The sequence below is a fragment of the Myiozetetes cayanensis genome, unplaced genomic scaffold (assembly GCF_022539395.1).
Source record: "Myiozetetes cayanensis isolate MyiCay16 unplaced genomic scaffold, myiCay2020 scf4, whole genome shotgun sequence".
In the NCBI taxonomy this organism is placed as follows: Eukaryota; Metazoa; Chordata; class Aves; order Passeriformes; family Tyrannidae; genus Myiozetetes; species Myiozetetes cayanensis.
In genome coordinates, this window is record NW_026087631.1 from 10773909 (window position 1) to 10800034 (window position 26126).

A 26126-nucleotide genomic window follows, 5' to 3' on the forward strand; every position below is an offset into this window, starting at 1 on the left:
ATGAGATTAGAATGTATTTTGTTAAAAGAAAAATAAATCCTGTTGAATTGGGAGGACCTGCTATAATCTGACAGAGTGAAAGATTGCTATGGATAAGCAGTTTCTTTAGCAAGCTGTAGGATGACTTCAGCAGTTACACACCAGGATCCTACTAATGTAGTAATTCTCCCCTGGATATTCTTGTTTTGCTCCTACTGATGCTAATGTTGTAGTAATATTATGGTATTGTCAAAAATTATCTGTACCCAGAGGTCTTCAGAGAAGTTAATTTATGAATTAAATTGTAGGAAGGATACCTTTGTGTTTGAAAGACTGGATAGAGAAACAAGAAGGCTATGGCAGAATTAGTGCATGGATTTGTGACAGATGTCTTTTTAATTTGGTGTACGTATGCATGGCTCTTTTGCATTAAATGGAACATTGATTTAAATTGAGTGAGGACCACTACTTTCATCCACTAAAGTAACATGAGAAACAGCTTAGTACCCCATGGCAAAAATTGATCTAATTTGCTGTTCAACAGTGTTATTCTGCTTTCCTCCCACTGTCATTTCATAGGTGGTCCATGAGCTATTTGGTTGTTGTGAAGAAAAATTAAAATTTCAAGAGAAGATTAAGCAGTATGAGACAATTGTAGATGATGAATGAATATATTCATTGTGTAAGAACCTTCAGGTCAGTGGTAGGGATCAGAGACCTGTTGGCTTTGTGCTCCTTATCTAGGGACAAGTGAAGACAATTGCTTCCCAGGGTAGCTGAGTTGTCTCTGCAGAATACTGTGTTTAACCCCCCTACTTTGGGGATATTTGAGGACCCATATGAAGATTACAATGTTCTAAATTAAAACAATTCTTCCCTGAAAACAGAGAAAGGAGATACATTCTATCTTGTAGAGCAAACCACTGCCCTTGAGACCAAGCACCCCACATTGGACCTTTCTTAATCGCTCCCTGCAAGTATGGAAATACGTTGCCTGTGAGAATGAGAAGAGTGGTTTGAACAAGTGAGTCAGAAGCAATACATCTGTGCATTTGTTTCAGTGCTTCAGGCTCTTCTTTTATATTACATTCTTGCCTCCAAAACGCCTCTCTGGAGTTTGGTCAAGGGGGACCCAGAGTTGCTGAAATAACCATTTTTTTCTTCTAGTGAGATAGAATGATTGTTGAGTTGTGTTGGTTTTGGTTGGTTGTTTTGGTTTGGTTTTTTGTGGTTTTTGAGGGTTTTTTTGGGGTTAGTTGGGTCTTGTGTTTGGGCTTTTTTTAATAATAATAGTGATTTTTAAAATCACTCCATTAAAGAGTTTGTATGTCTGCAACAAGTGTGAGCATCAGAATCTCTTCTTGTGCTCTCATAGGCTGTCATGCTTCAGTGAAGGCTAAAGAACACTTGGACTGTGGATCCCATTTTGTGCCAAAGAGGATGAGGACATAAACATTTTGTGGCTCACATGGGAGCTGAAAAAAAGTTCAGAAGTTAAAGGTGAAGCAACAGGTCTAGGACAAAAGACTAGGAGTCAACTGAATGGAACTGAGATTCCAGATCTCAATTCACCTAAGTGATGCCTAAGTTCAAAGTGTCTTAGTTTTCCTGTATTTTAACTGCATCTTTACAAGGTTAATACACCTACTTACTACATGACTTGGGAGTTATTCAGCTTTACCCAGACTCTTTGTCAGGGTTGTCTAGTGAAAGCATTGTGAGGAAATGCTGAAAAAAAAGGAGAAAAAAAATGGCTGAGGCCCGATAAATGCAAATCAGTTCTGCTTCCGGATAACCCTAGATTCTGAGAAAGAGGCTACAGTAATTTCTGGATTGTCTTTGTTTCTCTCAGTATTGCCCTCTTTTCTTGCTTAAGAAGTAATGGTGGGAAACTGCATTAGTTTGTGTGATAAAAACTTGGCTGTGCTCCACAAGGTAGAGCAGAGAAACACTGGCAGGTGGAGGAGCCTCAGTAACACTTTGCCCAGCTGCCCCCAACCCTATCACAGGAGCCATCACCTTATCTCTACAAACCTGAAGGAGCACAGGGACACAGTGTCAGGCAGAAAAGCAAATGAAGGATACTGAGGAAAGGCCCCTTGCAGCATTGTCCTGGGGGAGCTTCACCTCCATGACTTGGGAGACAAATGCATTAAGATGAGTCAATGCTGAAGCACCTCACAGACTTCCTGAATTTGCTACCTGGAGGTAGGCAACACATTAGCAGATGCAGAGGAAGAGCATTTAGGGATTACAAAGGACCTATTATGGGATGTTTATGAGAGAAACCAAAGGCAGGGAAAGGAATGGATCTGGGTCGTTTGGGAAGCAAAAAGCATGTGAAAATTAAGGGATACAAAGGACTGGTCATGTTTAAAAAGCAGCTGGTCAATACACTTCTCTGTTGTGACCTGTACTTGAAGAGCAGTATGCCCTCTCAATAAACTCCATTTCTAAGTATTTTCCTGCATGAAGGACTGTTTGACTTTCCAAAGGAATTTCCATCTGGCTGCACTGTCAGACTCTGTGTTAGATTTTTGTGACTCTAGTGTTCTCATCTGCTTGCAATCAATTGTAATAAACAGTTAGACTACCATTATTGTTCATCCGTCTGTAAAAAGGTCATCTTGGCAGCTAGTGAAATAGCAGTCATGAAAACACTATGACAGTGATAGGAGATACAAAGTTCCTAATTCTTTCTTACTTGTACTAGTTAGTGCTGGTCCAGTTAAAATTGAATTTTTGTGTTGTGAAGTAAGAAACTAAAATGCCATACTAGATTTGCTTAGTTTTCCTGGTTCTTCTTTCTGGGAAGAGCACATGCATCACTATATTTCTTCTCCAGCATGTGAAAAACCCTTAGATCTAAATCACAGAATCCAGTAAAATGATAGGGAAGGCTCCACTGATTTGTTTACCCCCAACTACAGAGGAAATGTTTCATGCTGAAAGTGTTTTTAGAGATCTTTGTCAGTCAAAGTACTCCTGGGAGCAAACCTCTAATAGAGCACAGATGATATCAAACTTAAGGTGAAGTTTTACCATGCACAACCAAATTGATCTAATGGTTAGCTCCCACCAAAAGAGCCAAAGAACCAGTCCTTTTTCTCTCTTCTTTGGCCTTAGGAATATGTCAGCTTGGGAAACTAATCTGACTGAAAAACCAATCCTCTTCCCTTTCTCCAAGTTTTGATGATGGTGGTGATGATGACAATTTTTTGCCGTCATCAAATCTTGATGGCAAATCAGGATAGAGCTGGTGCTGGCACACAGGGATGACTGGAAGAACATGTCTGTAAGTATGGGAGGAGGACCTGCTTTTAAAAGGAGACATGACACTAAGAGGCTGGAAACTGGTATTCTGAGTTTAGAGCCTGTGCTGTGTAGAAGACAACCTGAAGCAGCCATGTGATCTTGTCCCATTGCGACATCCACAGAGGGAAGCATTAGTGTGGCAAAGTGTCTCAACTCCTCATTTCTGGTATCTGGATGTGAGAATGGTTACAGAATGTAGAGAAAATCAAAACCATTTCAAACCAAACCAACGAAAAGCTAAAAAACCTGATATTTCTGGCCACTGTATGTGTGCTGCAGACCTCTTTCTTACAGGGTTGATGCTAGATACAAATCAGTCTGTGTTATATATTAGGCTGTATGAGTATTAGAGGCTACAAATGTGCATTAATATTATTCCACATTAACATTATTAACATCACCTTAGCTCAGTTAGTTATAGCATGATGCTAATAACACCAAGGTTGCAGGTTCAATCCCTGTGGGCCATTCAGTTAAGAGTTGGACTGGAAGATCTTTGTGGGTCCCTTCTAACTCAGAATATCTTGTGATTTGATGGATGAACCACTCATTGGATAAAAAAATTGTCTGGATGAGTTATTCTCAAAGAATTGTGATCAACAACTCAATGGCCAAGTGGATAGCAGTGATGACCCCTCAGGGGTCAGTATTGGGCCCATCACACTTCAAAATGTTTGTCAGTGGGACAAACACAGCGGGATCAGGTGCAACCTCAGCAAGTTTGCTGATGTGGTGGGTTGACCTTGGCTGGATGCCAGGTGCCCACCCAGCCACTGTATCACTCCCCTTCCCTGCTGGACAGGGGAGAAAACAACCTATGGGTTGGGATAAGGCAGTTTATCTAATTCCCATCAGCAGCGATGTCCAACCACTCCCGCAAAACAGGACTTCAGCACACATGACGATTCCTCAGGAGGCAGCCATTGGAGACAACGAATGTCCCCCTTCCTGCTCCTTACCTTGGCTTTTGTATCTGGTTAGCTTGGGTCAGCTGGCCTACTTGTATCTTCTCCTAGGGTCTTACCTACTATGTAACAACATACTGATGAGGTTAAAACTTCGTTATAATTAGTACAGCCCGGAGCTGCTGTTCGTGCAGCAGGATTTATCTGCTATGCAACACCTCTGTATTGAAGGGTGAAGCAACTTAAATTTCTCTTGCAGGTTCTAAACCACAAGGTGTTACAAGGTGAACCTATGAAGTACACCATTGTTTTAGCAGATGTGTCAGTTTTGATTACCTGCAGCTGGTAAAAAAATCCTTGACTTGTCATCCAGGTCCTTCACAGTCTACATCATAGGAAAACAAATACTTGCACAATTCCGGTACTAACAACACATTTTCTGTCAACAAACTCTTGTGTTCATGACAAGGTGATGAAGAGAAGTAGCTTCCAGATAACCTGCATCAAATTTTTGTGGTGCTAAAAGAGTAAAGTTTCTCTTGCTTATTTCCCATTTTTTTACATTTAAAGTGTATCTTGAGAAGTAAAGGGAAAGTGCTCTTCTGGCTTTGTGGGTTTTTCTACTCTCTTGTCTCCTTGCTGTGGGCTACTTTGCTTTTTAGAGGTCTTACTTCATCCACAGAGAGATGATTGAGGATCAAAGAGATGATTGGTTAACTTGGTGTGTGATTTCTGGTTTGTTTTGTTTGTGTGTGTTTTTGGTTTTTTTTTCTCCTGTCTCTTATACAGCAACTTAATTCAAAGTTCTCCACAGGGAGGGTGTTGACAACTGTTGCTGCCTACTGAGCAATTAATAATTATGTGACGCACCTATTCAAACTCCAGCATGGGGTAAGAAGGAAGGGAAACTCCCAACACTCAGTGCTTGGCACTGATACACTTTTTTTTTCTTTTAGACAGATTTTGACCTGAAGGATTAATTCTTTGCATCTCTGTAAAGAGATTTGGGAAGAGATACATACACCTCTGGATCTTGAGCAAAGAAGATAAATGGTAAGCTGTTTCTAAGGAGTTTATTTTAAGGAATATCCTTATAAGTAATATGTACACTTATAGGGTACACTTATGTGCCCTATATGTACACTTATAGGTAATATTTTTATAAATATAATGCATGTTATTTATAACAGGGTCTTGAACATAGTAATTTCCTGGATTAAATTATTTTTTTCCTTGGTTTGTTGTTGTCAGCACCAGCAGTGTTAATGGTAAATGGATGACTGATTTATGCCTTCAACAGGATAGTGATAATTTAGATTGAGGATGCATTTTGTTTCCCTGTTCCAAAGGACTTAGTTCCAGAAAAACATTCACTGTGGTAGAGGCCAAACCTACATACAGGATGTACAGAAATCACCTGAATATGTTCAAACATTCAGAGAACTTTACTCTAGATGTCCCAAGGTAGATCAGTAACTTCCCTGTTAATCACTCATTGATGGACAGATGTGCTATGTTGAAAAGAGTCTGGCTCTTGGAATCTCAGGAGGTTTTGCATTTTCTCTCATCAACTAAATTTGCCCCTTGATACCATTTTTCTTTTTCCTTCTCAGAACTCACTGTTTTCAGATAATTATCCTAGGCAATACCATAGAAATCTCTTCAGTCTGAAATATTGCTTCTCCTTTGGAAAGTGGTGGAGTTTCCACAGCTAAGAAACAAGACAGTGAAGAAAAGGTAACTGTTGTGCAGTTAGATGAAGGACTAGAGTACTTGCAAGAGGCAAAGATGAACTCATAAAGTAAATCAAATTCATTATTTTTCATCTATCCCAAAAAATCTGAGTCATGTTTATATACTTTCCAGTAACTTGAGTTGGCATCTTCCACTTCTACTGTTTTCTGCTATGCTTGTAAGTTGAGTGTGCTAATTATGACATGCCTATTCTAGTTTAATGACATTGAGACTCTAAGAACAGTACAGTTTCTTAGCAGGCCAGAGAAAAAAACTTTGTGAGAGATTAGAAGACGTTAGGTTTGTGCTATCCGTTTTTCTGGCATCCAAATGTCCAGACATTTCGTTTCCAGTGTGAATCTATTAGATCCAAAGGAACACCATTATTCAGTGGAAATTGGGACATATGTTGTTTTGTTGAGCAGGTTCAAGCTGAGTTAAATAAAGGTGCCAAAGTCTGCATATAGAATGTGTTTGGAGTCTAGATTTATGAACAGATGGCAACTTCAAATGAGGCAACTGTGGTTTTCTTTCTTGGTCTGCTATTGGCCTGGTGTGTGACCTTGGACAAATAACTTGCTCTCATATTTCTTGCTTTCATTTGCTGTTCCCACAGCACTTGAGGAGACATTTTTTACACAAGAGACAGGGTGATTTCTTTTAATAAGGTTTTTGTGTTTATATCTTACAGCAAAGAGAGCAGTCATTTGAAAACCTCGTCTTTCACTATTACAATAAAGTAACTTCTATAATCTGGTTTGTTTTTGGTTTATTGTATCGATAAAAACACCAAACACAACTTAATGACATTAATGACCTTTATAGAATTATAAAGAAGGAAAATCCCTCTTGGATTGTACAGCTCATTATACTTGCAGGTGTAATTTCTTACCTCCTAGATTTTTCTGGTGTGTTGTGTTAGTGATGTACTGGTTTCTGCAGTGTCACCAAATGTGACAGATTGTAGGGGCAGTGTGCTTCCGTTGGGCTTGTAGGGGATGAGAGAATCCTAAAATGTAACATATAGTCTGTAAGATATTGATGGCGTTCCACTTTAAGCCCTGAACAAAATCTTAATTCAACACTACCTTTAAGAGACCTCATCTTGCAACAAAATTGCTTAGGCTGAAAAGCCTTCTGCTGAAGCATCTTGTCTGCTGACAGAGGAAAAAATAGGATGAGCTGCAAAAAGTGGAATCAGAGTATTCTGAGTTGGAAGGGGCCCACAAGGATTGTTGAAGTCTGACTCCTGGCTGATGTCTGTAGTGCACAGCACAGCGGGTACATGATTTAGTGTTCTGAGAGCAGAGGAGCAAGTAAAAAAAATTTTTGCTTGCAAAATCGTTTGCAAGTGAAGTGACTTTCCATTCCTTCCTGACAACCTATCCAGGCAGCTTTTCTCCTTCTTTTATGAGGGGTGTGGAGGATGCAGAACTGTCCTTCTGCTTTTTGCTTTAGAAAATCCTGACTTCTGGTGTGTGCTGCCTTACAAAATGCAAGCACCCAAATGAAAGTCCCAGGCCACTTTTTTTAGACATAATTACAAATTATAATGATCCATCTCTTAGCAGTACAACTGGAGTAGGAGCTGTGAGATGCTTGTGTAACCCAGCTCTCCTCCTCAAACAGATAGGTTTGCTGCAGAGCCATTCTCCAAAATTCTCAAGGCTTTTCCATTGAAACAGGCTGCAGAACCCACATGACACAAAAAAGGATCCATCTACTGTGATAATCTCAGTAACTGATATCCTCTTTTCCAAGTGCTGTGTTCTGTATCATATTGTAAACTAACATGTTAACAAAACATAACTTACTAAATAAATAATCACCTGGAGAGAGTGCTATACATCACCAATGCAGTTTTGTTTTCCAAAATCTGTCCTACCTTCCTTATCTAGGAACTAGTTAGGATTAAAAGATTGTCATAGCTTGAGGTCTCCTGAGAGAAAGTAAAGTAGATACAAGAAGTTAATTTACACTGCAATAGAAAGCTTCACACAGTAATAGGGAGTGAATGTGATTTATTAGGTAAAGGATTTAGCCTTGAGAGTCTGAATTCAACTGGTTAGACCCTTTTAATATAATACCCAGTGCCTTATGGCAACCTATTCAATACAACAAAAATAAAATAAGGTGCCTGGTAGGAGCCTGTGTTTGTAAGGGCGTGAGGGGAGGCTGTGTAAGATAACATTTCAAGCTGTCATTTGTCTTGATTCTAACTGTAATCCCTCTGTATTTTACCATTACCCAATGCCTCATCTAAGAAGAAATAAATGCCCCAGACTTATGTATTTTGCTGTGAAAATAACCACAGAGAATCACAGAATCACAAAATCAGCTAGGTTGGAAAAGACCTCTGTGATCATCAAGTCCAACCTTTGACCTAACACCACCTTGTCTATTGGACTATGGCACTAAGTGCCAAATCCAGTCTCTTCTTAAACACCTCCAGGGACAGTGACTCCATAACCTCCCTGGGCAGCCCATTCCAATGCCCAATCACTCTCTCTGTAAAGAACTTCTCCCTAATATGTAACCTAAACCTCCTCTGGTGCAGCTTAAAAGTGTGCCCTCTTATTCTACTGCTGGTTGCCTGGGTGAAGAGACCAATACCCATACAGCTTACTCAAAAGCTTTAGCTTTTGCCATTTTTTTACTCACGGCTATGGCAGCTGCACTTTTTCCTGCTAGATATTGTTTTTATCTGTGTCAGGGGCACCAGTGTTCTGTATTATGGGAGCACTGATAGCTTGAACATTATGCTAGACCAGTGTGCTCCAAGGGGCCAGAAGGCCTCTCTGGCTTTGATACTGTGGGGAGTGTAGTGCAGTGACATTTCCAGGACTGGACTGGGCTTGTAACCACAAAATCAATACATTTTTGTCCTTGTTGTGTGGTGATGAAGAATCAGTGCTGGCCAGGTCAGTTGGTGTAAGTGATAAGGCTGTGCTCAGTATGGAATTGTCTCACTGGCAGGTGATGTATTGTCCCTGTAAATCATACGGTCAAAATTTGTTCAGTCCTGTGCTGTTTCTGAATTTGGTCCATTTTCGACCATGTCAGTCCAGAAGCATAGTTGTCCTATTTTCTGTTCTTCATGAATGGCTTCCTACTGAATTAAGCTACTGATAAATAACTGAGAGTTTCTGGAGTCGCTTTTTAGGAGCTTTGTTCATGTAGTATTTTGGTTTAGTATGTGTGGTTGTTTGTTATGCCAATTTGACATATTGTCCAGAAAAGTGGAGTTGCTGAGTTACTATTGTAATCATTATGTTTCTAAGGCAGAGCCATTAGCTGTTCTTAGTATGGGCTTGTGCTCAGTAATACAGTAATAAAGCTGATGAATAGTACGTTGTTGTGTTGTTCCTATTGCCCTGTCACTTGTAAATTGTGGGATTTAATTATGTCCTAATTATTGTTTTTATATTACTGCAGTAATACTATCAGGCATTCATATTAAATTCGGCACAAACTGTACTGCTTTTAGTTATCAAAGCTAATCTTCTCTTTAGACAGGTCAGACTTGTTTTATTAGTCAAACTAAAGGAAGGGATGTACAATGATCTAGTATATTTCATCAGATGAGAAAGATTTTTTTTTTTTTCCAAATGTGTCTTAGACTCTTAAATTCCAAGATTTGTTTTCAAAAGCACCTGATGGGAAGTCCACAAAAAATCAGGTCCATTAAAAATATATTTTTGACATGACTTTTCATGTTGGAAAGCCAAATCTTTGTTTACCCTGCAGACTACTCTCTTATCTCTTACATTAGGTAGAAAGAAGACAGAATTACCATTAGTGAGCTGGTTTAGTACATTATAGAAAGGAGCAATTGCGAGCAATTCTGAAATATTAAATCATCTTTAAGAACCGTTTCTTAAAACTTCATTGTTAGGAGGTCCTTCACATCCCATTGCATCTCATGGTTGACAGATAAAGAGTTTTTTTCCTTCAACAAAAATAGGTAAAAGGGACTGTTACTATTTATGTTCCACAGAGTCATTGTCACAGTTTTCCTCCTTAACTAAGGTACGACACTGCTAGCAGATACTTTTCTCAGATCTGTAAACGTGGGAGAATGTGTATAGGTATGATAGCAGAGAAGACTGATACTCAGTTTGCAAAAACTGACATAGAAAATTAACTTGAAATTCTAAGTGAGAACATGTTTACCCACAAAAAGACATTGCATTACTTAAAGAAGGTATTAAATTGATGGTAAATTTGTCTTCTTGGGACAGTTTCATGCTATTCTGTGCTTCTTTTTACCTCCATCTTGGGAAAACAAAACATGCTTCAGTTCTTACTCTCTGCTTAGGGCAACTGCAGCTAAAATGACAATTTTTCTTTACATTCGAAGTTTATTCCTGAAGATCTTTTCTGTGTTTATGCTAGTGTTTCAACTCAAAGTAGACAGTAGAATAACAGTAGGGGTTGTTTTAGGTTTCCAGGATACTGAGGCCTGGATCAGTGAGCTGATTCCTTGTATTCCTCATAGATGTCCCCTTTCCTCTGTTGATTTCATTATACGTTCACACAAAAAAACAAGTGTAGTTGAACCAATTCACTTCTTTGGGTTGCTGCCTGCACTTTGGAATCTGTTCCAACAAAGTCTCATCTTTTAATGCTCCTGTGAACAGTAGTACAGCAGCACACCATCTGCACTCTAGCCTAATTCATCTGATAATGTCTTAGAAACCAAAATATTATGAGGTCTTAAGCAGACAAGAAGCATAAAGCTTGACGTTATGTTTCCTGCATTTTTTCAGTGAAGCTGTTCTGTAACATCTGCCTGATAGTGGAATAAATCATGCAATTAATCTAACAGTCCTAATGGTAAAGGGACAGGGCAGAAGCGAGCATATAAGGTTACCCCTTACTCCTTAGCAGCCGTATGTTGAAATCTCTTTTGTGCAAGGCACATTTCAGGTGTGGAGTATGCAGTTTCACAGCCTAGATAGAATATCTCTACCATGGAGGTGAAATATGAGTCAGTGTATTGAAAGACTACTGTCAACAATTAAGTTTTATGTCTCCAACCTGCCACAGGTAGCATCTGTTCTGTGGAGTTTTGCAGGGTATTAGGTCATTAGGCTCAAGGAATTTTGAATGGGTACCTGTGTATTAGAAATTAAGGGTTATATTCTGCCTCCACGGGTGTGTCTCCTGAAAAATTGGTGATTACGTCAAAGACACAAGCTTTGAATGAAATCTGTAAGATGTGAAGGGAACCTGTTGTATATCTGTAGGCCAGAACAGCTACATACTGCATCTACATAACTCTCTGTAGATGTAATGTGCATCATGAAATTACACTGGAATAGTGCAGTTTGCATGGGGCCTACACCGTTTTGGAAGCACCCTTACGTTTTTATTGTATTCACAAGATTTAGCATTATGTTTATAGTAAAGTGAATCTCAGTTAACCCGTTCAGAAATTTAGATGGATTTCTGAAAGTCATCTGTTTGTTGAAATGTATTGACATGACCCTTTTACTGTTGCAAGCTTAATTTAACTGGTTTTGTTCGATACAGTGATTGAACAGATATATTTGAATCTGAATGTATGCTTGCATTGCAAGTTAGATCTTTATTTTTACATATTTAGGGCATTACAAACTTTATCTGTTGGTTTGACTTTTGTTTTTTTCTTTTAGCAATTAGCGGAAAATATCGTACCAGTGTCCATATTCATTTTACAACAAAGAAGCTGGAGCTGAAAGAAACAGAGAAACGATGATGCTTAGCAGAATTTGGAAAATCCTGATTTTCTGACAGTAGTAGATTATTCCATTGTAATTATAACTGCTGTATTCAGAATTTGAAGTTTCTCCTATATTTTATCATGTTCCTATATAGTGACCATGTTCTCTAAATTTGTATATCACTTAAATTTATATAAATTTATATATCACTTATCACACTTTTCATGCCAGTTTAATCAGGTGTATTAAATAATGAATCACAGAGTAAGTAGTGGGGTTTATCTTAAAGTCCCCTGTGTGCCACATCAATCTGGCTCTGACCTAAATGGAGCTAATGTCCTTTTATTTTAGAGTAAGCAGCTGAAGAATTGCATGATAGGTTCCAGTCTTACAGGCTTTATAACTTGTAATATGTTGTCCTGTTCTTAAAACAGGAAGTCCGCAAAATAATCCTCTAATTGCATGTACTCCCACACACATGCAGTAATTTAATAACTGTACCCATCTGAACATGGTGATATAAAGGACAGCAAATGTAGGTGGTTTACACTCTCTTTGTATGTTTGCCTGATTGTTTTCCATGGTTGAAACTATGAGAATCAATAGAGACAAAATGGGGTGTAGCCAGCAGCCTTTGCTTTAGTGCCTACTGTCAGCCTTCTGAACTGGTGTTTAGCTGACAGTTAAACCAAAGCCTGATGCAGTTTCTGGATGAGTGAAGAAAAGGAGAAAAGAAAAAAAGTGCAAGGTAAATGAAGAGGGTGTTTTGAAAGGAAGACAGGAATAGAAGGGATATAAATTACTCATAGAGAAAGAACAAAAGAGGGAAGAGTTTTGGAATCTTTGTCTGATCTTACAGCATCACTGAGATGTAAGTCTGTAGCATATGAAGGGAGAAATGTCTATTAATTACCATCCCATTGACTGTAATCATGACATCTGCAGATACACCTCCAATGTTTTTCACCTTGGTACTCCCTAGATATTGCTGGTCACTCCTAAAGAAATATCTCTAGATGAAGTTTCAAGTCTTCAGAGTACTGAATTTCAAGTTAGTGGCTTCCTCAAATAGCTGCTTGCTTAGAAGCTTGGATGTTTGGCTTGCTGTCTTGGGTTCTCATTTATTTTTCTAGAGCAAATTTGGACTTCAGTCCCTGCTGTGTTAGGATAGGGATTCAGTCTTTTCAGTCTGTCACCTGGTTGTTCAGAGAACAGATGTTTTATTTGGGAGTGCTCTTCAATTCTGTGGTGATTGCTGCCTCAAATATTCTGATGGCATCTGCCTCTCTGATAGCAGGTACAGTATGTGAAACAGCTGGGTATACTTAAATAATTTGGGACTGGATCAAAAACATAAAAATATGGAAAGCATTGAGTGGCAAAAGATGTAATTGAAATGGGATAAAGAATAGCAAGGTAGCAATGCAATTTCCTAACCACTTATATATGAAGCAATCAAAACGATGAAAGCATCGTAAAGGGCAGTAGGTCTAAAGCTGTTTTAGCTTACTACCAAATTAGGAATAAATTATAAGTGCTAAAATTTTGTGAGTTTAATCACCATTCTTAGTATTGTTAAATTCTATCAAATTCTAATGGATAAAATGGAATGTTAGAATAAATATAATAAAGCTATGTTATAGAACTGCTAAATATGTAGTGGAAAAAATATCTCAACATCATTATTTTTTGTGTGTTTCTGGCAGGAAGTAGGAGAGGGAAAGAGATACAGAACCTGGGCATGGAGACATTCAACAATATAACATATACTCTTGTTTCTGTTATGATGTGAGACCTGGCATGGCATCTAGGCCATGGTCTGGATGAATGGGTGAAAAACCTGGTGCTGATCCAAGTGCTTCCCATTTGGAAGACTGTACAGAAGCGAGGGGAAGGTTGTGGTAGGGTATAAACCTCAGGTACTCTAACCTCATCTTCTAAGAATAAGCAATAACAGATGTTTTGGGAGGATATTTTTTGTTGTTGCATACAATTAACTTGAATGTATGAGTTATGATTTGGACAAGGTTCTCCAATTGTATCTTAAAGCCTTCCTGGATTTTCTTTTAAGACAGTGTTTCAGCAGCAGAATATTAATGCATAGTAAAGTGCCAAGTATTCAGATTCTCAAATTGGGGGGTGACCTATTAAAAAATAAGATAGAAGACTCAGATTAAGTGCAGGTAGGGCAGATAATACAGGGCTGTTTTATCCCAATGATTTCTCCACTATTTTGCTGGCTTTCCTACTTGCTTGTTTTCTCTCTTCAGTGATCTGTTTTTGTGTGTTTCTTTTTTCTTGTTGTTGTTGTTTTTTTTTTTGGTTTTGGTTTTTTGTTGTTGTTGGTTTTGATTGTTGTTGTTGGGTTTTTTTGTTTTGGTTTTTTGTTGTTTTTGATTTTTGTTGTTTGTTTTTGATTTTGTTTGGGGGTTTTTTTCTTTCTTGGGGGTGAGTCTTGTGCTGGGTTTTTTGTGGTTATTGGGGGTTTTTTTCCTGTTTTTTTTTCATTGCTTTGTGGTTTGTTGTTGTTGGGTTTGGTGGTGTGTTTTTTGATTTTTTTGTTTGTTTGTTTGCTACAATTACTCTGAACCAACCTCTGCTTCCGATGCCTTAAGTGTCATATAAGTACGTGAGTCTTGTGCAATATTACTTTGAGGGAATAGGAATCTTTCTGGTATACAGGTGATATGTATGTGTTTAGTGGTATACTGGCGGTTCTGTGAATCCCTCCACTGCTGTAATCATTGTAACCACCTGTTACTTTATATGTGTCTTTGATAAGACAGTCTGTCCTGCAAGGTATGCTCCCCAGCATCTACGCTTAGTTAAAAAGTGTCAAGATTTGGGACTGCCTTTTAGCAGTTTCCAAGCCATGGGATGAGGAACGGTGTAAAATGACCTTAAGGTTTCAAGGATTCATGAGGAAACATCATCACAGAACCTCCCTACTAACATTTTAATTATTCCACCAAATAAAAGTTTTTAATGGTGTTGCTCTGTTTGGGGCCTGAGATAGATGAAGACCTTCCTGTTGAGTCACAACATGTGATACACACAAAAAATGTAAGAGTAGAAACAAGAAGCTATTAGGTTTTCTTTCTTCTTAGTCAGAAATTGTTGGGGATGTGGTGTGGAAAACATGCTGCATAAAGTAGTTCTGTAGGAGGAAACTTAGCCACCTGACAACTCCCACATTCAAACTGTGCCAGCTACACAGTCGATTTTTGATAAAAATCAGCAATTGGCTCTTGGTTAAAGCTAAACTGAGCAGTGCCAGGCTGTGGGAACCCTGTAGTACAAAGCAGAGTCCTTCAAATGGACCTTCAAGAGATTGCCAGCTGTGCTTTCCCTGTGTGCTGGCAGCTGTGGCTGCACAAGTACAAGAAGTGCTCATTCATTTTGCTTCAGGGTAAACTGCTTGCTGTAGTTGTAAGGGAGAGAACCCATCTTAACCCTCCCTGCTGGTTACTTAAGTATGTTGTATGGATAATGATTTTTGTTCCTTTTTTTTTTTTTCCTGTAGTCTTGGGTATGTACTAGCCACAGCTGTGGGCAACCTGGTTTGAGAAGTGAGATTCTTAACTTACACTGAAGGAAGTTTTCCTCTTTTCATACCTTTTAAGTGCTTAGTCCTATAGTTCTGTCATAGTAAATCTTTTGTGTGCATAGTTAGAAGCTTAGTTAGTGCTGTATGAGAGTTGCTCTGACCACAAACTGTAAAGAGTGATCAAACACTACACTGTTCTTCTGCCTGTAAAGTGCTTACCACATGGACAATTTTTCAAGAAAAAACACACCCAAACCCTACTTCCAGATCAGTTTGTAATGAGTTTTATTTTCTGTGTTAAATGCTTTCTGAAGTACAATACAGGTCAAGCAGTATGCAGAGGCTTTAAAAGTAGTTTAGTACTTTAGAAAAGCAGAGTCCTAAACTGGTTACTTTCCAGTGCATAGAGGGAAGAAGGCAGTTCCACAGTTTTTGCCTAGAACATACTGCTACTGCATTTGTCCTCTAGTGCTGGTACTTTGTGGTCTGTGCAGAGCTATCCAGTCAATACGGTTCTGGTCAGTTACTGTCTGCTAAACTGCATTAAAGGGCAGCACATTTTTTTTCTGTCCTAAACTCTCTCCAGGTGAACAATCCTTACAGCAACAGTTGTATAGTGAATTGGAGAGGAGGCTGGCAGTCCTAGGAGGAGGTAGTTACTACTCTCAAGTGACCTTTCCAATATTAATTGTTTGATATATCATGTTTCTGACTTCCTTTACTTGCTTTCATATTTCAGGTATCACAGTTGGCAAAGAAAACAATTTTTTTCCTCCAAGTGAGTCCTGCAAGACTGCTGATTTAGAGCTCTGGAGAGTGGATGACTGTCCTGTCCCAGGTACTCTATTTCTATTTGGCAGATTCTGTGGTTTTCCCCCTGTGTATAGGAGTGGGTCTTCTTGGCCAAATGGTAAGGTTGAACAAGTTGCAGGGTGGTGATCAGAATTGTTCTCCACAGAAAAATCTCTTCAGCAATCAAGTCAGTTTAGACCTGTGAGTTAAGACGAACATACAAATCAACACTGTGGATGATTTATTTCTTTGAGTTTTGCAAGCACAGATCCCACAACTAGACACGTATGATCCCACCATCACTTACAGAGACTATACCATGTGATTGCATGCTGCTGAAGCATCATATCACTTGCCAAGTTGCAGGCTACAACCAGGCCCTTGAGCTACAAAACCATCATCTCTCAGACCTGTGAAATATTTTGCATTCTTCAAAAGACATGTACAAATACCTTGACTTTGTCTCCTTGGTATGTTTGAAAATGTCAGTAATCAACTGTAGTTGCTGCCATTCTTCCTACCTGCTATACTGAGTACTTTGCTCCAAACCATGGGAAACAGATTTCTTCTGTTATTTCATTCACTTAGCTTTTCTGATACTCATGCAGAGCTGTGTTTTAAGGTTAGTGGATTGGGTGCTATATCTGCTGGAGCTCTATTTCAGGGCAGGGTTTTAGATTTCAGGACAAGGTTTTAGATTTATGGTATAAATAATTGGAAGATATTCACAATTATATTATCACTTCTGAGTTCCTCGCAGGAATCCTGCACTGATTCCCACATGATTTTAGGCAAATTTTGTTTCTCAGAAACAGGGAGCTAAGGGTAATTCTTTGCATCTGAAAATCATCATGCGCATGTTATGAGTTATCAGTTTGCCAGAAAGGGTGCAGGACACCAAAGTTGTCATAGTTTCCTTGCAGATCTGTGCTTTGGAAAACACCTCTGATACCGTGAACTTCTTGGGACTGAGGCTGTGTCACCAACCTGCCTCTCTGCTGTCCCTTCTGCCCACATTAACTTGAGCTTTCATGGCAGAAACCAGACTAAGGCTTAGGAGGTCTGAATGGGTGTCAGCTGACCTTTTTGCATCATGTTTTCCATGTCTATACTTGCAGGAAGTTCTGTTTTCTTCATGGAGTGTTGGTTATTTGTTTCTGCCAGCATAGTGTTTGTAACTTGACTCTGACACTGTATCTCTGGTTTTTTGCATGCTTTCATTGGACAAGAAAATGAGTGCTTTTATCTGAAATGTCACTGAGATGGAACATATTATTTAAACTTCTTTTCTTAAAGCAGAACACATATGTGGTTTCCTAAAGCAAAGATTTAGACCAAAAATAAAACTGAGTTTGGCCACTGCATGCAGAATAGGGCACTTGAAGTTCTAGGGCATAAACTACTGGCTTCTAGCAGATAAGCCAGTTTTATTGTCTTCTACAGGAGGCCCTACATGAGGTCTAAGAGCACATTTTTGTGTGTGTATATTTTGCTGTTCCTTACCATTCACATGAACTGACTGCCATTTTCCTACAGATGTGAGTGAACTTAGTTTTAGGTTTTTATATGGGAATTGTGTGGATGATGGTGTAGGTTTGATAGTGTAGGAGTGAGCAAGAAATCCTATTTTAATGCTCTCAGTGTCTACTCAATTGTGCCAGTGCTTTTAAAAGCCAGGATGTACATTTAGGAATTAAGCTGCACAGAACAAAGAGATTTTTGAAGAGTAACCACAGTTTAATTTCACCTGTCCTTTATATACCGTTTTTAAAGGAATGAAGGATAACTGTTCTCTGTTGCAACAAATGCTGCAATGTTCATACTGCAAAAGCCTATCAACCATCCACTGTTGTGGTGAGGTCTCCATCCATAAAGACTGAGAGATTTGGGCAATGGCAGGGTTAGTGAGGTGGTTCTGTTGCTATTCATGCTGCATTAAGCTGACCCACCCAATCCACCAGTATGGTCAGCTGCGTGTATACAAGAGCTATGACTGTAACAGCATCTGAGGAGACAAGGCACATGCAAGTCACCACACTGCTTTGGTGTTGGTGGAAGGATGTAGCATGTCTCAGGGGTTTGATAATTGAAGGCAGAGGCTGTTTGTGTACTTACAGAGAATGTGGTTTAGTGACTGTGCTTGCACATGTGCTAGCCACAGCTCAGAGTAGTAAAAGCCTGTGAACCAGGGAGAGAACTGGAAAAACCTGGGTGTGTAATAAAGGATTGAAAGGGACTGTCAGAACTCCATGCTTTGCTGTGACCTGTCACTCTGTCAGACTTCAGCTTCTGTAGTTGCTTGAGCTAAAGGGAGTTTCCCATCTGCTTTAAAGGTTGGGGAGGTCTGAAATTATCATGGCAAACACTGTAATTTACTTAAGTAGCCATGGCTGAATAACCACTCCCATGGTTTTTTATTCCATCTGTCTCACCCTCTGCCTTCCACACAGACCTTTCCTTGTGTTGTCCTTTTCCCTGATCTATGTGGCCAAACATGGAATCAAAGAAGTTGATTGGGATGAAAAAATGGGAGTTTGTTTAATTATTGTGGTTTATGTCTGAGTCTCATACAGCTCCCTGCAAGGGGATATATAGGTGCCTGGGCTAGGTATCATAGGGGAAATCGCAAGAAGGTGGGAACATGAAAGGGGAGAAGGGAAAGTTGGACTGTTTTCAGGGAAAAAAATGTGATCTTCTGTACCCCTACGTGACTATCAGCTATCAGGCTATAAGAATCAAGACTTTAAATGGATGACAGGGGAGCAGAGACTGAACTACAGTGTACTCTAAGTCATGTATTTCCTGCAGCTTCTTTACTATAGTTCCAAGAGATACCTATTTCAGTTCACCTTAAACTATATGCTACAGTAAGTCCATGTTCCTGACTAGATTGCCTTGAATGCTGTAACAATATAAACTTCTAGTGAAGAAGTGCCAGGGTACTTTCAGTGTTATCATGGTGATCAGTGTACTTTTACAGAACTTCTGATGGATTTAATACTTGTAGAAGGCACTTGAATGATACTGGTTGAGAGGTCACTTCTCTGTTAAAACACAGTTATTCCCTGTTTTAAAAAACGTGCTTAAATTGCATTAAAAACCTGCACTTATCATCTAAGATTTGAGTAGTTATACCTCGTTCTGCTGCTGTCAAACAACTTCATCATAGAAGTTACCTCTTTTTAAGTCACTTCTAATTGTTTTGTACAACGAGTTTTCGTAAAAGGAAAGAGTGGCTTCTTTTTGTCTGTATAGAAGGGAACCAGGAACTTTGTCAAAAGAAGTGAAATTAAACTGTTGTAAATAAAGCACCAGGACACAAAAATGCAATCGTTCTACCTAACGTTGCCTAACGTGTTCATGGAAAATATGATGATATGTTGTTATTGTGGTTATTAGTTAAAGTAATTCCAGTAGCTTTAGAGAAAAGGAAATTGCCTCTCAACCAGCATCACTCCTGAAAGAATAAGGAATGGCGACTTAGATTTTGGAAAGAAAAATGTGAACATCAGCTGATGCAGAGTGAGTTTTCATAGTGTCCTGAGGGATAGACAATTCACTTTATTTGGTGCTGGACAAGTCAAGTTTCCTCACTTTCTGGGTTAATAAAACAGGAATTATATCAGCTACCTTCCCAGCAGATATCTAAAGCTTGTGTATTCCTCACTAGACTGCTGTGATGAAAGGTATGTGTCTGTAAACAGTGTGTCATTTAGCAGTCTTGTTACCCATTATCTAATAGAAAATATATGAAGAAATTTTATTGTATGCCTTTAACTCATCAGTGACTCCGATATGATGGTGATCACAGTGTGTGGTTTGTTGTGGATACTTTTTTTCAGTGGAATCTGCATGGGCAGGACTGGTTTATTATTTCAAGATGTTGGTATACCTGATATTTAGACTGAAGTGCTCTTTCTGTATGTGCATAAGGCTGGGGACAGTATTGATCACTGTGGTGCTGATGCCATGAATGGAGCTTGTGAGGTCTGATTCTCTGTTCTGAGCATCTCCTAATCTGTAGTTACAACTCTCATTCATGGCTCTACCAGCAGGGAAATTCACCCAATTGTATTATTTTTGGTATGTAATAGTCTGTCAGGAAAAGATGTTGATGACTGTCACAAACTTTCAGAAGCATATTACTCTGGAAAGAAAGAAAAGAAACTGAATGATTAGAAGGAGTTAACCTCTGTGGGCTACCCTTATCAGGGCAGTCATGTATTAAGCATCTAGTTCAGAAGAGCATGCAGAGCACTGTATACCGTTAAGCCAAATATCATGAGTGACAGTGTCATTCTTTATGCCCCATTGTATAGTTAGGACCTGTCATAAAAGATCAGAAGCCAGTTTCTGTCACTTTTGACACAAGTATTCAGGGGCAGTTCTGCTGATATTATGACAGTAATATCAGCAATATCTGCTGATATTATATAACAATAAACTGCAAAGTATCTGTTAGCAATAGTCAAATTTAATTTTATGTGGAATGAGGGTGGCTGTTACTGTGCCACAGATTTCAAGGAGTTGTGATCCAGCCTAACCAATACCACAATATTGTTCACTGTGTTTCAACTCTGAAGTAAGTCTCCAGACACCAAATGAGATAATGAAACTGGAACCATTTCTCATTCATGTGTTTGTCCTCCAGTACAAAGTTTTAATTGACAGTATATGATTTAGGATGGAATAACAAACCTCTCATCATTGATTGTTGATTCAAATAGTACAGCAACATGTCGGAAGTCTAATGGTGAATGAGTTCCTGCCATGGATTAGTGATTCAGTCCTAAGCAGGGGAGTGGCCGTCCTACCATTAACTCTCTCCACTTTATTACCTAAGCAGTAAAGATGCTCTTAAGAGCCCACAGACTTTGGCTAGAGCTTTTCTCTTAGCATCAGCCTCTGAAGGATCCAAAACTAAAGTCTCTGTGTTTAATCTCTTCTGAAAATTAGGTGGGCCTGTTCATTTGTCTCCTTCTTTATTCTAGGGAAGTAAAGGTGATGCTGTTTGTTCAGAAAAGCCTAAATTCTAGCTTATTTCTTCATTCATTTCTGTTAGCTTTTGTGTGAAGAGAAGGGTTAATTAGACAGCAAATACCATCAAGAAACAGGATACAAAAAGATATTTCAGAGGGCTAATTCATTGCAGTATTTTTATGAAATTCAGGTCATACACTTTTCCTATTTTGCATTCCTGCATGTGAAAATGCATGAGAGAGCAAATCTATCCATCCCCTGGCATTCCAGAGCCTTCAGCCTCATTTTGAGAGAGCTATATCTCTAAGAGAAGCTAAACAGTGACTTTGACTTCTACAAGCAAGCTTAGTAAAGATAGAATGTATTTTTGTGTTGTGTAAAGTTATAGAAAGATGAAAAAAGAAGGAACGAGGTAGAAAGATGACAGAGGAAACCCCTTAGCTTTTATTGCAAATGCTGGACAGAAAACTCTCCAGACAGGAAATGTATAGGAAATTCTTTGTCCTGATTCTGCCTTGATGAGTTAAAGAACAGTTTCACCTGGCTACACAGTAATCTTTTGGATGAGTGTTTGAGATGAATTTGACTGAGGCGTATGTGTGCTTCCACAAACAATTTCAACATGTAACTCCTGGTACACAGAAGACTTGAGATAATGAGTTATTTGCTTGATGTTTTGGTTGCATTTTTTTTTCTGTAATTAGTCTTCTGCAGACTTACTGAATGTATGGAGAGTAGTGGGAAACAATATGTATTTAATATGATTAATTATGTTTGCATATTCAGTAGAAAATGGTTTAGAAAATATAATGTTTTCTGTTTTTTTCTGGAAAAGGTTTAACAGCAGTGAGTACTATGCTTTAAAATGTCTCTTTTGAAGATGAGTTTTATTTGGTGCTCAGCCTGTTGTTGTAAATAAAAACTCCTTGCATGTTCTGGTGAATATTTGCAGTTGAGGAAGGCGGTCGAAATAGCCACACAAGAACACCGGGTATATTTAAATGAGAAAACAAGTAGTTACCTGAGCTGTAAAACTCTGGAGTTAACCTCCTTATTATTGCAAACTGGGACAATGGCTCCATGGCATCTCCAAGTGTGTCAGTCACAAGCTCAGTCTATGCAGCAGTACTCGCCTATTCTTTGAAAGGCTTTTAAGTAAACAACTGTCTGCAGCAGAGTATTTGAGAGCTGGAGGTTGTGGATCTTAGCAACAAACAACAAACTGCAGGGCAAAGTTGACTGCTGACTGTTTAAAATACCTGCATTTCCTGCCAACACTTAACTGTTCCAAGGCTAGTTTTCTTAAAAGTCTTCTTTCCATGACCTTTGTCGGGTTTCAGAATTTCTGGATTTGATAATTCAGGATCTCTGTCTTTGAACATTACTTAATGGGTGTGTCAGATATGACAGTAATCTCCCTGGAGTTCATTCCCCAACTGCTTTTATTTTGCTGGCTCAGAAAGAATGACTGTTTATAAAATCACTGTTGGAGTATCCCTTCATCATGCCATTAGCAGAAGTTAAAACAAGCGCTTCACTGCTGGTTTTCTGTAACTGCTACTTGCTGACAAAGTGGCTGAAAGCTAATCTTTCAGCTGTTCAGGAGAGGATTTTTTATGGCATTTACACCCTATTATGAGGGCACAGGGTATAGCATGCCAAATTTCTTCTTGCTTGGGAAGGTGTTGATTTCTCGTGGTGATTAAGAAAAAAGAATCACCTTTTTCTCTTCCTTTCTTCTCCCCTCGGCAAAGCTTTGGGCAACTGTCTTCAGAAGAATTAGTGCTAGGCACACACAGACTTGTAAAATTTTCATGGATATGATTTCTCTTAAATGAAACAGTGGCGCGTACAAAATCTCGTAAGAATTCATCAGCCTCTGATAGGGTGGGACTTTTGTATTTCTGTGCAAATTTAACAAATATTATGTTATTTAATTTAAATAATGCACAGAATAAAATGTTTGTTCCCTGTCTTTATTCATAAAACCTTCATTACTAAAACAAAGTCTGAGACAGCACCTATCTACCCTATCACCTACTAACTGCCTACATTTAGTGATGATATACTCTTTTTTCAAGTATAAGAGCAAACAAAGCTCTAATGCAGTAATTTATTTTTTCCACCTGGCTTGCTATTAAACCATTCTTTATTGCTAGAGTAGGTTAGATGGAACAACACAGAGTCTATGTTCTTGTTTTTGTAAGAACAACTGTGCCAAGTATTCTCCTGTAAAGAAGATGAATAGAGCTATTAAAAAAAAGTGTCAGCTTTACAATTGCTTTCTAATAATTCTATACAATACAATAGAAAACTGAGTCCACTACTGACTTTTTGAAGGTGGATCAAGAAAAGTAAAAATCTCCATGCATCTGTGGGAAATAGGAGTTACTTCTGTGCATTACTGCAGTTTTCGCTCTAACTAGGTTCTATGACATTTGCAAAAGCAAATAGCTCAGTAATTTAAAATGGAGAACAAATAAGGAGAAGTTTTGCCTGGGGATTTTGTTTCCCTACAGAGAAGAGAACCACAGATATGGCAAATTTTTGAGGCACCATTGGTCACTTTAGGAGCAGTTAGATAAACCTTCTAAATTGTCACATAGTGTTTTGTCTACTAAACTTATACACACATTTTGTATGCTATATGATCTCTGTAAAAATGCAGCAAAATGAAAAGGTTGGTTTTAAAATCAGGAGATTATACAATGTTTATTGAAATCCCAACTTTATAACTTGAGAGCCTCTATTTGGGAAGATATTTAAAAAGAACAGAGAAGTTAATTCTGTAATACTTTGAAAAATTAGACACTTTTTTTTGCTTTTAATTTGTCATCAAGTTAGTGTTTGGCCAGTTTTTAAGGCTAGCTTGTTACATACTTTCAGCTTATAATTACTAGAAAATTATGGTAAAACAGTAACAAACTGACAGGACCAGACTCGAACTTACCACTGATGTGTATTGTTTCTATATCCTTAGGGACTTCAAGCCTTTTGAGGAGGCTTTCAAGAGGAAGAGCTACTAGATTGCTCCAATTAACGCGAGCTTCACTGGGAAAAAGAGCAGAGCCTGGAGGAACTGTGATAGGGAGCAACTCTTTTCAGATACCTGCATTAAATCTCAGATGTGGTTTTCTGCCAACTGCTGCAGAGGAGAAGATTAGCAGATATGTCCATTGCACTGAAGCAAGTCTTTAATAAAGATAAGACCTTCCGTCCAAAACGCAAGTTTGAGCCTGGAACCCAGAGGTTTGAGCTTCACAAACGAGCTCAGGCATCTCTCTACTCAGGCCTGGACTTGAAAGCAGCTGTGCAGTTGCCCAGTGGAGAAGACCAAAATGACTGGGTGGCTGTTCATGTGGTTGACTTCTTCAATAGGATCAACCTAATTTATGGAACCATCTGCGAGTTCTGCACAGAGAGGACCTGCCCAGTGATGTCGGGAGGCCCTAAGTACGAGTACCGCTGGCAGGATGACCTGAAGTACAAGAAGCCCACAGCATTGCCAGCACCCCAATATATGAATCTTCTCATGGACTGGATCGAGGTGCAAATCAACAATGAGGACATATTTCCTACGAGAGTAGGTAAGTGCGAGGGAGATGTCCTAAAGCATAAACTGCCTTTCATTCTGTGTACTAAGCATGTTCTCTTCCCACCTTCATTTTTAGGGACTTAAAGTCGTTAAACAGTGGAGGGGGAAGGAGAAGGGTTCAGAAATAATGTGAAATGTATGAAGTGTTAACTGTGGCTGCTAGATAGGGTGGAGTTTGTTAGTCTTGAATATTTGTCTCTAGTGAGCCTCTGGCTTTAATCGGTGAGGGTGGTCAGCATTGCATTAATACCTTTCTGTAAACTAATCAGATTTGCATGGCTTTGCACTTTGCCTGTCCACTTAGACAGATCCAGAATGCATACAATATTTACAATGGATCAAAAGCAAAACTAAATCTTCAGCTGTGGCTACATGGAATAACAAAATACAAAAAAAAAGACAGATACCTGCCGCAGCCCACCTTAGAGATGTCAATGCACTTACATGATTTTTAGCAGTTTAAATTAGTGGGTACTAATTAACTTCTTTCAAGTGGAAAAGCTGGGAGCTTACTGTAAGATGTGAGATGTTGTATATTAGTACTTGGCCCAGCTGATACCAAAAAAGAAGATAATATGTTTGAATTGGTTCAGCCCAATATTTTGCATCGTATGTACAGATAGGGCCTGCGGCTAGTTGGTAGATGATGTGTCTATCAGTAATTCCTGACCTTTAGAATACATTATTCTCAGGCTTGACAGCTATTTGTCTAGACAAAGTTGTGGTTTGTTTCCCAGTTCCTACCAATTCTACACTGACAGGTAGAAGAATGCGGTAACTATATTTTTTAATCTGGACTTTGGCAACACAGGAAGAAGAAGGAGAATTTCAGAAGAAGCAATGTCATGTATTTTGTGTAGTGAAAAGTGAGTTTGATTTCTCAAGCATTTGTTATGTTTCGTCAAAGTGAATGATTTTTTTTTGAAATTGAATGTTGGTTGAAGATGCAGAGAAATATGTGATTTTGCTTCCACTGATATTTCTGCAGGTTTTTGTTATACCAAATTTCCACCTTGGAGTATTTCAATATTGCTCTGTTTTCTTGTGGTTTGCATATGCAGGCAGTGTGGTATGTCAGCAGATATGGGGAGCAGGTAGCACACAGGCATACTGATGGGTTTTACTGAACAAACAATCTGTAACACACAGGCTTTCAGCTCTAGATGCTCCTCCATTATATTTGTAGTAAGATACTTCCAGAGCAACTTTTATCCTGAAGGCTTACCTACTGTAAGCCTAAGAATGGAATCAGTAAATACTCTCAATCTACAGGTTTTTTCCTCCCAGCAGCTTCTGCTGTTGCCAATTAAATCAAAACTGAAGAAACTGAAGAAGGGTAGAGACCTGTGGTCTCTAGAATTGGGCTTGACTCTGATACAAGTCAAAACAGGAAAGCTTAATGTCCATAAAAATCTTTTTCTCACTCTGAACTGACCCAAAGGAAGGGGAGAACTCTGCTTAAGCCTTCTTGGAGTGTTGGACTGTTCATATTGCAGATCGAGATGACTGGAGAAGTCCCATAGAGAGATTTTCTAGATACTTTTGGAGCATTATTCCATAGAGCAGCACTTGTA

The 26126-nt window shown here is 38.8% G+C and overlaps 1 protein-coding gene across 4 annotated transcripts in view; it reads left to right on the plus strand.

Moving 5' to 3' along the window:
* MOB3B (MOB kinase activator 3B) overlaps positions 1-26126 on the plus strand; it is an 85979-nt gene that overhangs the window by 12085 nt on the left and 47768 nt on the right. For 3 of the 4 annotated variants that reach the window (XR_007630552.1, XR_007630551.1, XM_050329415.1), the window contains exons 2-4: positions 5156-5252; positions 15925-16023; positions 23938-24544. Coding sequence is in view for 2 of the 4 variants with exons in the window: in XM_050329415.1 (XP_050185372.1) it covers positions 24127-24544 (418 nt within the window). In the remaining 2 variants the exon portion in view is untranslated. The remainder of the gene's footprint in view (positions 1-5155; positions 5253-15924; positions 16024-23937; positions 24545-26126) is intronic. The other variant, XM_050329416.1, reaches the window with a different exon arrangement.